The sequence below is a fragment of the Tupaia chinensis genome, unplaced genomic scaffold (assembly GCF_000334495.1).
Source record: "Tupaia chinensis unplaced genomic scaffold, TupChi_1.0 Scaffold000117_2, whole genome shotgun sequence".
Classification (NCBI taxonomy): domain Eukaryota; kingdom Metazoa; phylum Chordata; class Mammalia; order Scandentia; family Tupaiidae; genus Tupaia; species Tupaia belangeri.
The window spans coordinates 2,439,548-2,454,439 of NW_006159583.1; the positions used below are offsets into that span (position 1 = coordinate 2,439,548).

The following is a 14,892-nucleotide window of genomic DNA, read 5'->3' on the forward strand; positions in this document are numbered from 1 at the left end:
GCGTGTGCACTCCCCAGAAAGACAGAGAGAGACAGAGAGACAGAAAGCGAGAAATCACTGCCCCCAGGGGTGATGGCCACACCACAATCCCTTCTCCTCCATTCTCCTCTCACTCAGGATCTTGGGCACGCATGCACACATGCCTGGCGTGAGTTTAAGCCACTGGGCCCAGGACTCGAACCGTGGTTGACTACATGAGAGTCCAGCGACATAGCCATTATGCTAACTGCTGGTCCCTGCTCTTGCTATCTTAAAGTCATTCTCCACTAATTTTCATATCTCAGGTAGGTACGATCATTGGTTCAAATGCACAGTAATTCAAGACAAAAAGACTTCTGGTCAGTCTTTCCAAAGATACCTGTGGCCTCTTTTTAAGCCAGGACATAGTGTTTCACACCATTCCACCTAACCCTTACTTGTGCTGTGGAAATATTCTACACGAGTTCATACAAATGATTCTGTTTCTCCAAGTTACAACTGAATGAGTGGAGCTGGTCCTGGGTAAATCGTGGACCCTGGGGTTAGGCTTCCTGAAATTATACTGTAATAGAGTTTCCCTCCCCTTGTACAGGATGAAGAAGTTTATGGTTTATTCTTGGCATACTTGCTACTATGTTTCTGTTATTAGAATTCTTGTTTGAAATCTTCATTGGAACATTAAACCTCTAAAATGTAAGCAAATAAGCAAAATTACCTGCTTATATCTCTCAGCTTTTGACCAAAAATATACCTATATACTTCCCAAAAAACAATACCTATACCCTATAGCAAAAATGTCTCTTAAAAAAATTTTTTAGGGATCGGCAAATGGTGTAATGGTTAAGTAGGTGGACTCCCATGTATTTGACCGTGGCTCAAGTCCCAGACCTGGTGACAGAAAACTCATGCTGGCTGTGTGTGTGTGTGTGTGTGTGTGTGTGTGTGTGTGTGCCCCCAAGATTCCAAGAGGAGAACAGAGGAGAAAGGATTGCAGCATGGCCATTTCCTTGGGGGTGATTTATCACTTTCTGTCTCTCTGGTGAACACACACACACTCTATAGCAAAAAGTCTCTCTGAAAAAAGAATTTTTTAAACAGAATTTTTAAAAGGGCATGGCTGGAACCTTGACAGCATAGACCAAAGAAGAGTTCTAGACCAGTTTTGTCTACAACAACCATATTGGAATCACTATTTCCTCCCAAAACTTTTAAAAAGAACATTTGACTTGGGTATATTTTAAGTAAATCATGTGTTTTTCCGCTCCCACCATTCCACTGTTCATTCCCAGGACTATCACGTAAACAGGCATCTTTAAGTAAGAAAAAGTTATTCCTTCCTCTTTCTGGCTGGCAAGCAGAGGACAGGCTGCTATGTCCTGGGCCACCTGTCACTGTTTTAGCCACTGCCTCCACACCTTTCTCAGTGTCTGAATGTTACCCTTTCTGGTGTTGACCTCAGTCTCAAAAACAAATCAACACAACACCTAATACTGCCTCTTCTCAGTTACTCATTCATCAGTCAGTGAAGCAAAAGATTTTCTTTTGACTTAATAAAGGAGCAACTCTTCGGAAGCTCTCCCATAGCAGATGTAGTGTTTTGACTCCAGTAATCCTCACAAACTGCTTCATCCAGAGAAGTTAACTAAGAGCATTCATTCCATGGAGTTAAAGGACTATCACTCATGTGGTTATAGTTCAAAGAGTTTTAATGAGTTATGGGACAAAAATTCCAAGATGTATCAATGGATGGCTTTGTTTTCTTGATATGAATTTTTTAAATGATATTTTATGTTAATTAGAAAGAGATATAGAGGGGAAATAGGCAAGATTCCTAATCTACCCATATATACAAAAATTAAAAATAATAAGGCAAAGGCACATTTAAGAAAATCTTTCTAAATTATATATTAACTTTTTGTTTCCTTTTAGAAAATTTTATATCTAAGCCTTTTACCACTATTCTATAAACTGTTGTCATTAAGAAAAGTCTATCGGGGCCTGCAGATAATGTAGTGGTTAAGGCGCTGTCCTCCCAGATGGCTGACCAAGTCCCAGACCTGGAGACTTGAAACTCATGCCAGGCCCATGTGCGTGCATACCCAAAATCCCAAGAAGAAAATACAAAAGAAGGGATTGCAGCATGGACATCCCCCCCTGGGAGGAAGAAGATTTCTCACTTTTTCTCTCTGTCTCCTGGAGAGCACACACACCTTATTACAAAAATCTCGAAAGAAAGAAAGAAAGAAAGAAAGAAAGAAAGAAAGAAAAGTTTATTACTGTGGAACAATCCACTTAAAATAAATTGTATAAAATAGTGTGAACATTAGAGCAAATTATTTTAAAATAATGGTGTAAATCAAAACTTCAAATAAATCCTCAGAGAAATATCTGGACTTTGTTTGAATTTTTTGTCTTTCAGCTAACAAGCATTCCAAGTCATACTCTAAACTCTACCACTTAGAACTAGAGTGAACTGTATTTGAAGAACATTAAAATTTTCATTTTAAAAATTTATTTTCATTTTATATGCTCATTACATAAAATACGAATAATACAAAAAAAATAGAGAAAAGAAAGTACCCAAGTTTCTATTAACCAGTGAATTTCAATTTGCTTTGCTAAAAGAAAATATATAAAATTTAAAAATAAACATATAAAACAAAAAAATTAATAACTAGCCTAATAAGTAAATTAATAAGAGTTAAAGACTTTTTCCCACTACCTGCCTAAAAAGGAGGCCTTTACTTCCATAGGCTTTTATAAACATTTCCGAGATACACATCACATTGTTTTGCCACAAATAATGAAAACTTATCCTGCTTAATTCTAAGAGATATTTAATGTAAATCAATCCAGCTGACCTTCAGTGTGTCTCTGTTGACATCAGGCAGAATGATGACAAGAAGGTTCAAAGCCTGTAGTTGTTGCTTCTTGGTTGGAAGATCTGCAGACAGATTACATAAATCTGAACACTTTTCCTTACTGGACATTTTTCTTTGCCTTTTTTATTCATTTTTTTTTTTTTAAAGAAAAAAGTTAGTCAGTGTAAACAGTACTGTGAAATGTAAGGCACGACGACTGAGCAGCTAGTCTTGTTGAGAGTGTGTGTGTCGGGGGGGATCAGCAGAAGCAGCTGCTGTTAAGAGCTTCCTCTCTCTCCGAATGCTCATTTCCAACTGCGATCAGATGACGAGCAGCCTTATGTTTGCAGACATACAACAGTGCTTTGGAAATAATTTTAACTTCTGTGAGATAATTATTCCCCAATGAAAACACAAGGAAGATTGGACCTTGCCATGATCATGTATCAGGGTGCATCTCTTAGCAGTGAAGTTAGTTTCTTTTCAGTGGTGAGTGAACAAATGCATGCTAAGAGTCCAATAATTAGTACAGGAATATGCAAAACAGAGCCTGGGGCATATTAGGTGTTCAATAAGTGTGTTTGTAATGAATTAGAAAGCCAAGGAGCAATTAAAGAGTCTAATAGGTATATTATTTTCACTGATACTATCATTTTCAGTAGCCCTTTCTCCATTAAAGTAATACTCATGGATCTACTCCAAATCATTCCAGCATCTCTTTCACAACAATCAATTTTGGTCCTTTAATGCATATTGAGGAAATATATGCAAAACATCAAAATTATACAGTAAAAATAATATTCTAAACAGAAGATAATTTCTTCTGTTTAAAGAACAAATCTATTAAGAAAAAATTGCTTTAAATAGAAGATGATTTCAGTCATATCTCTCTTAGAAATTCTAAAGAAATATGATATGAGATGACTCATGGAATCCTCTCAACATTGCGTGCTTTAGGAAAAGGATAGAGGGAGCTAGGCAGTGGTGTAGCACTAATTCAACTGTACCCACATGGGAAGGTGGCAAGTTTGAGACTTCAAGCTTTCCTCGGTATGCCAGGCACATGTGCATGTGCCCATGATCAAGGCTAGCTGAGGCTAGGAGTGGATCATGACATGAAGACCCTCCTGGGTATATTTGTCTGTTTTTTGGGTTTTTTTTTCTTCTCTCTCTCCTGGGTGTATCTGTCTGTTTCTCTTTCTCTCACACTCTCTCTCTCTATATATATATATAATACGAAAAATAAACTTAAGGAAAAAAATAAACAACAACTCGGAGCAGTTATGTAGCTGACCATAATTATTAATAGTGCCTGTTTTTCATTAAAAGTGTACCAGTTTTAGGGCCAGCCAGTGGCATGGTAGTTAAGGTGCTGGACTCTCACGTGGCCAACCATGGTTTGAGTCCTGGACCTGGCAGCTTGAATAATCATGCCGGGCACATGTGTGTGCATGACCAAAATCCCAGGAGGAGAATGGAGGAGAAGGGATTGCAGCCATCCTTCCTGGGGGGAAGTTAATTTCTCACTTTCCCTTTCATTAAGGCCAGTGAGTGCATGTGCCCTATGGTAAAAATCAAAAGAAAAAAAAATGTGTGTGTGTGTGTGTGTGTGTGAATATATATGTATGTAGATATAGATATATAGATATATGTGTGTTCATATGTCCCAGTTTAGAAGTGAAAGATAAGGTTACTTGAATATGATAGTGGAGTTGTCCCCTTTGGGGAGCCTTGAGGAGTAAAAGATATAATTGTGCCAGTATATAAGCCTTCTAGGCTCTCTTTAGTAGCTGAAAGGAGTCAAGATCTATGAAAGACATTAATTTGGAGTTTTCCCAAGACCACAAAATGGCAAGACTTACGAAGCCGTTTGTGGTCCTCTGTTAATAAGGCAGCAAAATGTTTTGTTCTAAATTTCTGCATAACTTTTTCAGAATTTAATTTTCCGGGAGTTGTTCACAGACTCTGCCACCTCTTCTTGTGTTTCTATGATAACTGCTCATCCACAGCTTCTCCACTAAGTGTTGCTTTTAACACTTGGCAAGAAAAATGTATCAGAGATCTTCGTGACTCACTCTATTACAAGGGAAATGTGAACTCTCTGGGTTTTAGCATTAAAAAATACTGTATGGCTTAGATACCAGGCAATCACTCTGCACCTGAAGGGAACATTCTGTTTTCTATTTACTCAGAGATGTGTATTTTGAAAAGGAAAAGAAAACAATGCGTGACAGCATTTAAGCGCCTGCTGACATCAATGAGTTGCTATTTCTATCCACGTCCATTGGGTTATGATGGTCCTGTGATGTCAACTGTCATTACACAACTAGTAAGGATGGCATCATACGAGCACTGCTTCAGGGAGGGGTAGCACTTACTCTGGACATCCTGAAAGGCTTTGAGATACTCCACACTGAGCACTGGCTGAGGTAGCTCCCGGATGAAGAGCTTCAGGAGGCTGGCTGCGTCATGCTGCTTGACGCTTTCCCAATTAAAAGTCCCTTCATAAAACTTTGCTTCTAGTTCTTGGCAAAGATTCTGAAAGGCATAAGTGGGGGAAAGCCATCAGTAAAAGCCTTTTTTTTTTTTTTCCCCCTGCGGAGAGTGTGATGTTTTCCATTTTATAAGAGATTCTATCTACTTTTCAGAAAAAGCATACCAAAATACCAAAAATCAATATTTCTCTGTTACTTAGAAAAATACTACTCCTTCCACCATGAGTGTAGTTTTCCCAGTGCAAAAGTATACCTACGGCTAAAAAGAAATTTTTTTTTAAATTTAGACTTTCCCTAGACACTCAAAATATTAAGTAGTACAGTTTATTAAAAGGTTAATTAATGCAGTCTTCCCAATTGGGGGCTTCACCCAGATACTGTAATTCTTCACTAAATTTTAAAAAATCTATTTAGAAAACAAATCTAGGACCAGCTTCATGGCCTTTGGTTAAAGAAGCCAGGTCCCACATGGCCGACCATGGTTCAAATTCCAGCCCAGCAGCTTGAAAAACATGTTGGGCACATGTGCTGGTATGTTCCAAATCCCAACCGGATGAAAAGAGGAGAGATTGCATGGTGATCACACCCCACTGGGGGTGCTTTCTCCCTCTTTCCTTGTCTCTCTGTTTCTCTGGTAAGTGCACATGCCCTCTGGCAATATAAAAAAAAGGGGGAGGAGGGCTATGATTTAAATTATTTAGAAATACATTACATAACAAAATGCATAATCGATCTCTGAGCCTTAAGCAGGCAGCAACCTCTGATTAGTCACCTCTGGGAAATTGAAAACCAAGTTCTACAGCAAATGAGGCATGAAAATACATCAATATACCTGTCTTACATGCACAGCCACCCTGCTGCCAGTTGCTGAAAATAGTCAGAGTCTGTGTAGAATTAGAAACTCCTACTTCATTTACCTCAGGGACTCTCAAAATTTTGCCAGGAAAATTATTACTAATAAATCAATTTACTTTCATAATTACTCTTTTCTGTATGCTTTTTCTTTTAAACATTGGCATAAATCCTGTCATGTTACAAGTTCTCCCAAGTTGTCTGTCATTTCCTTCTATTATTTAAAAATATCCTCCCAAAGAATGTTGTTTTTCTTACAAGATGAACTTACCACGTTTTCTTTTCTCAACACATCCTTCATCTACTACCCCAATTGTTCTTGTTATGATTTTTTTCTTAGCCAGCAGGTGGCATAGAAGTTAAGGTGCTGGATTCCCACATGGCTAATCTTGGTTAAAGTCCTGGAACTGGAAGCTTGAAAATCATGCTGGATGCATGTGCATGCATGCCCAAAATCACAGGAGGAGAATAGAGAAGAAACTGAGGCATGATCATTCCATCTGGGGGGGTGATTTTCTCTCTCTCACTCTCTCTCTCTCTCATGTCAAGCACATGTGCCCCATGTCAAAAAGCTTTAAAAGTTTTTTTTTCTGTAATTACCAGAGAGGGCATGCACCTCCCCAAGAGAGATAGAGAGAAAGAGGGCACAAGCACACCCCCAGGAGATCATGGTCATACTGCAAACGTGTTTTCCTCCATTTCACTGTCTTGTCAGTATCTGGGGCATGACAAAGCCTGTTTTTTGAGCCTTCAGGGCCAGGATTCAGACAGCTGTCAGTCATGTGGAATCTAGCTCCTGATGCACAGCACTGCGGAGTGACGCTACACCCCAACCCCACAGTTATTTTTGTAATTGATGAAGTACATGAAGGTAAACCTAAAAACAGGAACTAAAGGGGAAAGATGGGGTGGGAGAGCAGGAGGAGGGAGGGAGAAAAGGATGAAGAAGGAGGGAAGAGATAAAAGTAGATGGTTAGAGAGAGAGAGGAAGAGAGAAGAAAGAAAAGGGAGAAGGGAAGGAGGAAAAGAGGAAATGAATGGGAGGTTGAGGAAAAGAGATAAGGAAAAAGAAGAAGGGGAAGGAAGAGAGGAAGGAGAGGACAACAAAGAGTAAGAGAAAGGAGAGGAGGGAAGAAAGGAGAGAGGGAGAAGGAAGAGTACAAAGAAATTTAGTAGAGCAGGAGAGAAAAAAGACAATAAAATTTTTTGCATATTAATCCTTAAATTATTTAAAATGGGCCAGCTGCTGCATAGTTTGGTGTGTGAAACAGGCTAGAATGAAGAACAGAGCCAGCTGAATCCACTTAATTGAACTTCTTAGAAATTATATTTAGTTGAACTTGTCCTTCTGCCAGCCTTCTCATGACAAAGTAAAACCCACATTATATTCACAACTCAATACGAAGGAAACATGTCGTTGACACGAGTTAGCCGAGACAATGGCCAGTGTCTTGACCAATGAATGAAGAAGCAGTGTTCTCATTGCTATTGGTGGTATGAAGTCACATTTCCCATTTTTGAGGAACTACTTCTTCGCAAGGAATGAACTTCTCAGCATCACACACGGTGTCAGAAACTAACCATTGGTGTTAGTAAGTGAAATGAGACAAAGGCAAGCTATGGACTTACAAACACGCACAGTCTCAGGAACCTCTAAGCACCAGGTACCAAACCCTGAGGCCACAGGCTGAAATCTGTGAGTAGGATATATCTATTACTCAGATATCATTAAAACGAGAAGAGGCAAAGAGGCTGAAACTTGGGTCCTAAACGGAGGAAACATCAAAGCAAGCAGATGATGCAAACTCTGGATTCCATGGACAGTACTCCTAGTTCTGGCAGCACCACAGCACAATCGTCACCGGCCAGGACAGCGTGCACCTCCAAGAACCATCTTGTTCCAGTCCAACTCTGTTCATTTCCTTCAGACTCGGTCCTAAGGGACTACACAAAAAATAATTCTGCCCTCTGGCCTATTCTCTCTTAGATTTTCAAATGCAGGAAGACAAGATACTGGATGTGAGCAATTGCTCACACTATCTAAGGGACTAAAGGTGATTTTGGAAGACAGAGTGAAAGAAATAATTGCAGACTGCTAACCAAAAACTTTTCTTAGATAGATTTTTCCAGGTAGAACTACAATGCCAAAAATGAGTCTCCTTTAAAATGCAAATCCCCTGGGCTGCATATCTGGTATGCTTTACCTGTAGGGTAATTCCATTATTATCCTGCAATCCATGGAAGCTGTATTCCCTCGAATAGGAACCAAGGTGCAAGGGTGAAAGCAGGACACATAGTATCCTGGGATAGCAGGAATAAAATGCCATCCAGAGAGAAGAAAAGGTAGGGGTTAGGGAGGCTCAAACTGAGAAGTTGGGAATGGCCTCTTTCTTTCATGAGCCACATTTGGGGTACACTGCATATAGTAGGAAGAAGCAAAAAAAGGTGGTTGATAGAATCTCATTTGGCCAGCTTACTAAGACAGATAATGTCCCAGCCCCAAAACTGCTCACCTACTGGAGTCTATGTTCTGGACTTTTTAAAAAACTCAATTGCTGAAATTCCTTTTACTAATCTATTACCAGCCAGTCATTAATATTTTGAATCAACATGTTCCCTTGATCACAGTATAGTTATAGGTTATAGGTAATTCTGAAAAATCAAAACTTAAAAGGCTTTATTGGTTAATTTTATCTATTTTATTAATTATGGGAATCAGGGATAGGGAGGATGAGTTAGCTTATAAAATGAGTTAGTATAATTAAACAATAGAATTTTAGGGGCCAGCTGGTGGTATGGTACTAAGGTGCTAGGATCCCACATGGCCAACTGCAATTCTAGTCCCAGACCCAGCGGTTTGAAAAATCACTCCAGGTGTGTATGTGTGTGTGTGTGTGTGTGTGTGTGTGTGTGTGTGTGTGTGTGTTCAAAGCCCCAAGAGGGGAATGGATTGTGGTATGGCTACCTCGCCTGAAGAGTGATTTCTCACTTTGCTTCTGTCTCTCACTGTCTTTCTCTGGGCATGTGCACTGATTTCTCACTTTGCTTCTGTCTCTCACTGTTTTTCTCTGGGCATGTGCATGCAACTTATGGCAAAAATCTATTAAAAAAAAAACATTAAATTAATTTCATATTAGGAAAAATAATTTATTACCTTGATTCTAATGGCAGCTCCAGGTATTCGTAAGAGGCCTTCAGTATCTAAACCTCCCTCTTCAATTCGAGAAATGAGCTGTGTATAAAGAGAAAAACATTCTCCTTTTGATATTTGCAACAGGTACAATTCCAAATTTAACATCGCTTTCAAATATAAACAAGTGAAAACTGATTATAATGACACATAAACGAGACATGGCAAGGTTTTGAATGCTACTGGACTACCACTATCCTTCAAAACAAGAAGTCTAACAACCTCAGTTATAATTTAGAGAAAGTTGAATCTTTTTCTACTTTGCAACAAAAGTGCATCCTTTAACACAACAGCTGTGATACTCCAAACAAATGGAGAAGGAAGATGTTCATTGTTTAAAAACAACCAAGAATATCCACTTCTTCAGCTTTTCCAGAAAAACAAACTTTACGATCAAATATATCTTATGAAATTCCAGTATTTACACATTTGCATATAATTTGTAGTTTATTCCAAGAAAAAGTTATTTATGATATGAAAGAGAAAGAACTGAAAATACTTATATTTAAGACTTTTGTAGAACACTTGAAGAAAAATGGCCTTGTATTAGGGCTTCTAAATCATACCCAATGACCTCACTATTTCTAGAAGCCAACTACGGGACAACTTGATTTTTTTAATTAGGCAGAAACCCAAAAACATAGGAGAAAATAAAATGACAAATTGTTGGAGGCTAGAAAAAAGATAAAAGAGTGATGAGCTTCTTAGCAGAGTGATCTTCCAACTGGAATATGTATTACCCAGGCAGTACATGAAGATTTTATAGGGTATATTCCACTATTTTTAATGAAATAATGAACTAATGTTCATGTCCTTAGTTTAAATATAAGGCATTTATTAGCATCATATAAGTTTCTATTCTACCACCTATCCTTTAAGAACAGCCTTCTCTTACTTTATAAAAAGACAGACCTACTCTTCACTCATTTGAATCTTACTATAATACTCAGAGTACACCTTAAGGCATAAAATCTTCCAGTGCACCAACAGAATGTAAAAATAAAGCATTCTTTTTTTTTTTTTTAGAGACACCTCCCATAATGATTAACCAGGACTCTATAAACTACATAGCACGCACTGTTTTTCCCTTGCATATAAAAGTATCTGTTAGCAGCAAAGCATGGCATCATAAATGAGGTCTTTTGACCTTTGTCTAGATGTTCTAAAATCAGATAAATTGTAGCATGTGGATACTGGAAGAGAAGGCAATTTTTCTTTAATGACCTCACCTCTTCTATCCCTGGATTAGATTATGGCCAAAGAATACATTGATATTAAAGTAGTCAGGCAAGAATTTAGCAGAGTAGTCTCAAAAACCTCCTAAAGATTTATTATTAGTTGAAAAGAGAAGCATTTCAGGGACCAGCAGTTAGCGTAATGGCTATGTCTCTGGACTCCCATGTAGTCAGCCATGGTTCGCATCCCGGACCTGGTGGCTTAAAACTCACGCTGGGTGCATGTGCATGCATGCTCATGATCCCAAGAGGAAAATGGAGGAGAAGAGATTGTGGCATGGCCATTCTCCCTGTGGGGGGTGATTTCTCGCTTTCTGTCTCTCTGTCTCTCTCTGTCTGTCTGGTGAGTGCACGTGTCTGTCTGTCTGGGGAGTGCCCGTGCTCTATAGAAAAAACCTCTCAAAAAAAAAAAAAAAGCATTTCATAATGAAGCAGTACATAATTTTTAAAAATCCATCTGGAATATTTTCTAAAATACATTTTCAGATTACCTTGAAGAAAAACCCTCACTAAAAAAAATGTTATGTGAATTATTTTAAATTAAATGGGCATTACTCGATAAAATATTTAAAACCAAATTCAATATTCAATCATAGCCAATTTTCATTTTATTTCATCTTATAAAATGTTTCAAATGTTTCCACATACTGTTAACAAAAAACAAATTATATGCAAATTGCTGGAGCAAAGTAGTTTTCAGCGGTATAAACCTTTTACTTTAATTAGACAGGAAAAATTGATTACGACTTATAAATAATTTAATGAGAGCCATTTCTGAATTTTTATGTTTCAGTCCTTTTTATTATTTTCCAAAGCTAAAAGCATCATCTAATAAACTTATATGAATATATTAGCTGAAGGAATGTTGTGTTTTCCCATATTTCTTACATGCAAAATAATGTAACTTAACTATAGCTTTCTTTTTATTCTCAAAACTTAAAATAGAAAAATAACTATGTTGATTATATTTTAATCATGCTATTTTTAGTAATTTATCTTGTAAGATATGTTTTATAATTTTCATAGCATTTCTGAAAGTAAATATTATATACCTAATTTGAATTGAAAAATTAAATGAAAATGAAGTCAAGTTTTTGATACAAAGTGTGTCTGACATGACTGATCAGCCTGATAGTGAGAATACTGAATTTGCTAATTAGATTTTAAGGCAGACTTTGGAATAGATTAAATGAATGGTATTTCCATTATCCCAACCCTTTATGAGAATATGGTTTAAATAATATGCCTCTGAGAAAAAACATACAAGATACAATTTATAGAGATAAATGGGTTTTTTTGGAGAGATTTTCACTGTAGGGTGCGTGCGCTCGCCAGACAGACAGAGAGAGACATAGAGACAGAAAGCGAGAAATCACCCCCCAGGGGGGATGGTCACGCCGCAATCCCATCTCCTCCATTCTCCTCTCGGGATCTTGGGCACGCACGCACACGCGCCCGGCGTGAGTTTTAAGCCACCGGGTCCGGGACACGAACCACGGTCGACCACGTGGGAGTCCAGCGACATAGCCATTACACTAACTGCTGGTTCCCGATAAATGTTTATTTTTAAAAATTATTGTCATAGGGAGAATATACTCACTAGATAGAGAGACATAAAGAATGCAAAAGTGAGAAATCACTCCCCAGGGGAGATGGCCACACCATAGTCCCTTCTCATTCATTCTCGTCAGGATTTTGGGTATGCTCACATATGCACCTGGTATGTTTTTCAAGGCCACTGAGTCTAGGACTCCAACCATAGAGTCAGCTGTATGGGATCCGATGCCTTAACTACCATGCCCACCAACTGGCCTGAGATTAGATGAATTCATTTAGTATTCTTTTGGGGTATATTTCCACAAAAATTAAAGTATAATCTTCTAAAGGACTACATGAGTGAATCTTTTCCTATTTTTTTCCTATTTAAAATTGAGGGAGGACCTAATTGAGTTGTCGGTTGAAAAATCAAAAAAAAAAAAATTTTATGATAGATCATTGTGACATATTTGCTTATCCAATAATTCAGAGAGGATACAAATAGGTGAGTGTTTCTATAAGTAAACTAAATACACTTCTCTTTAGTTTATGTATGGAAAAATTTAAAAATTTCAGAGCTGTTATCTAGTAACAAAAACTGAGAGGCAGCCAAAGTCTCCCAGAATCTTGAAGAAAACAAAAATGAGAAATACCTAAGTAAATAAATAAGAGAACAATTTCATGAGAAGAGGATAAAGAGATTTCTTTGTTTTAAGAGTCTGGATGCAATCCTCAGCTTAATTAAGAGGTATTACTGAACCTCCATGAAATGAAGCTTACCAAATGTCCCTGGTGTGATGGTGAAATCTGTGTCAGTTTGGCTAAGCTATAGTGCCCGGCTATTCAGCAAATACCAGTTCAAATGTTGGAATGACAGTTTTGTTGTGTTTTGTTTTATTTCATGTGGTTAACATTTAAATCAGAAGACTCTAAGTAAAGCAGTCACCCTACGTAATCTGGTGAACCTCACCTAATCAATTGAAAGCCTAAGAGCAAAAACTGAAGTTTCCTAAAGAAGAAGCAATTCTGCCTCAAGACCAAAACAGAAAACTTGTCTGAGTTTCAGCTTGCAGATTTTGAACTCAAGATGGTGGCATCAATATTTGCCTCTGTTTGTACCCTGTTGGCCAGGTGTATGTAGTTCAGATTTGTCAGGCCCCACAATTGTGTGAGTCAATTCTTTAAAACATATTTCTTCATCTCTTTCTAGATGTTTCCTACTGTTCTGTTTCTCAAGAGAACTTTGACTAATACACTTGAAGAAGGTGCTGCTGAGATTCTTATTGTGCACAGCCATCAGTGTGTGGTAACTTTGATCACTATTAGGATCATTTGATTATGGGGTTACTGAACTCAAGCTGTGAAATATTGCTTTCCTTGACCAGAAATGAAGATTTTCTGCTGAGACTTCCCTCTCCAGATGCATTTCTAGTGGTCTCTATGCACTAAGTGTCTAAACAGGTCCAAGTGAACAGGATCCAAACATCTGAATACAATTAAGGTCAGAATATTCATCAGTTCCCAGTGACTCTGATGCACAAAGAGTGAAAACAAAACAGAAGAGAGATTGTAGATCACCTCCTTCTACACGACTCTGAACACTCAAATTGAACTTCAAGAATTAGGAAGAAATGCAACCTCCATCAGATGCCTAGAAATCACCACAGGGGCACAAGAAATATGAGAAAACAATGAAATACTTCTCCTCCAAGGAAAGAAAATAACTCCTCTTCATCCTCAGACAGTACAATGAAACTCATGGAAATGCTTGATAAAGAATGTAGACTATCCATAATTACAAAGCTAACAGAGATGGAAGAGAAGAGAGACAATGAAATGCAGAAGAGGCAGGAGAAAAAAGCTGATGAGTTCCAGGAGGTTAGGAAATTCTTGTAAGATCTAAAAGAGGAAATACACACTATGAAAAAAAATCAAATAGACCTGTTAGAGATGAAGGCTATAATACAGGAATTCAAAATCTCCCTTGAAAGGGACTAGCAGTTAGCGTAATGGCTATGTCACTGGACTCCCATGTAGTCGACCGCGGTTCGAGTCCCAGACCTGGTGGCTTAAAACTCACACCAGGCGCATGTGCATGCGTGCCCAAGATCCTGAGAGGAGAATGGAGGAGAAGGGATTGCGGCGTGGTCATCCCCCCCGGGGGGTGATTTCTCGCTTTCTATCTCTCTGTCTCTCTCTGTCTGTCTGGCGAGCGCACGCACCCTATAGCAAAAACCTCTCCCCCCTGCCCCCAAAAAAATCTCCCTTGAAAGTATTAAAAGCAGACTAGATCATACAGAAAATTGAATCTCAGATGTAGAAGACAGAATCACTGGCCTAGAAAAATCCACCATGAATCCTGAGGAAATTGCCCCCAAAAATGAGAATGATATACGAGAAATAATAGATATCATCAAATGTCCAAACATCTGGTAAAGAAACTCATAAGGGCATTGATAATCTATTCCATGAAATCCTGCAAGAAAACTTTCTAAACCTAGAGAGGCATTCAGAGGTCCAGTTCCAAGAAATACAAAGGACCCCAAAGAGCATCAACCCAAGATCTTCTCTAAAACACATTATAGCCAGATTGACCAAAGTCACAGACAAAGACAAGATACTAAGATTGGTAAAAGAGAAAGGGCAAGTTACCCACAAAGGATATCCCATCAGGCTAATAGCAGATCTCTCATCAGAAACAACATGAATAAAGAAAGAACGGGAAAATATATTCAAAGTGTTAA

General features: G+C 38.2%; 1 protein-coding gene across 2 annotated transcripts in view; it reads right to left on the reverse strand.

The window, feature by feature from the left end:
- ARHGAP18 (Rho GTPase activating protein 18) overlaps window positions 1-14,892 on the reverse strand; it is a 173,797-nt gene that overhangs the window by 30,742 nt on the left and 128,163 nt on the right. For both annotated transcript variants that reach the window (XM_006144268.3, XM_006144269.3), the window contains 3 exons: window positions 9,342-9,419; window positions 5,219-5,378; window positions 2,841-2,923 (listed from right to left, as the gene is read on the reverse strand). In XM_006144268.3, coding sequence (XP_006144330.1) covers window positions 2,841-2,923; window positions 5,219-5,378; window positions 9,342-9,419 — 321 coding nt within the window. The remainder of the gene's footprint in view (window positions 1-2,840; window positions 2,924-5,218; window positions 5,379-9,341; window positions 9,420-14,892) is intronic.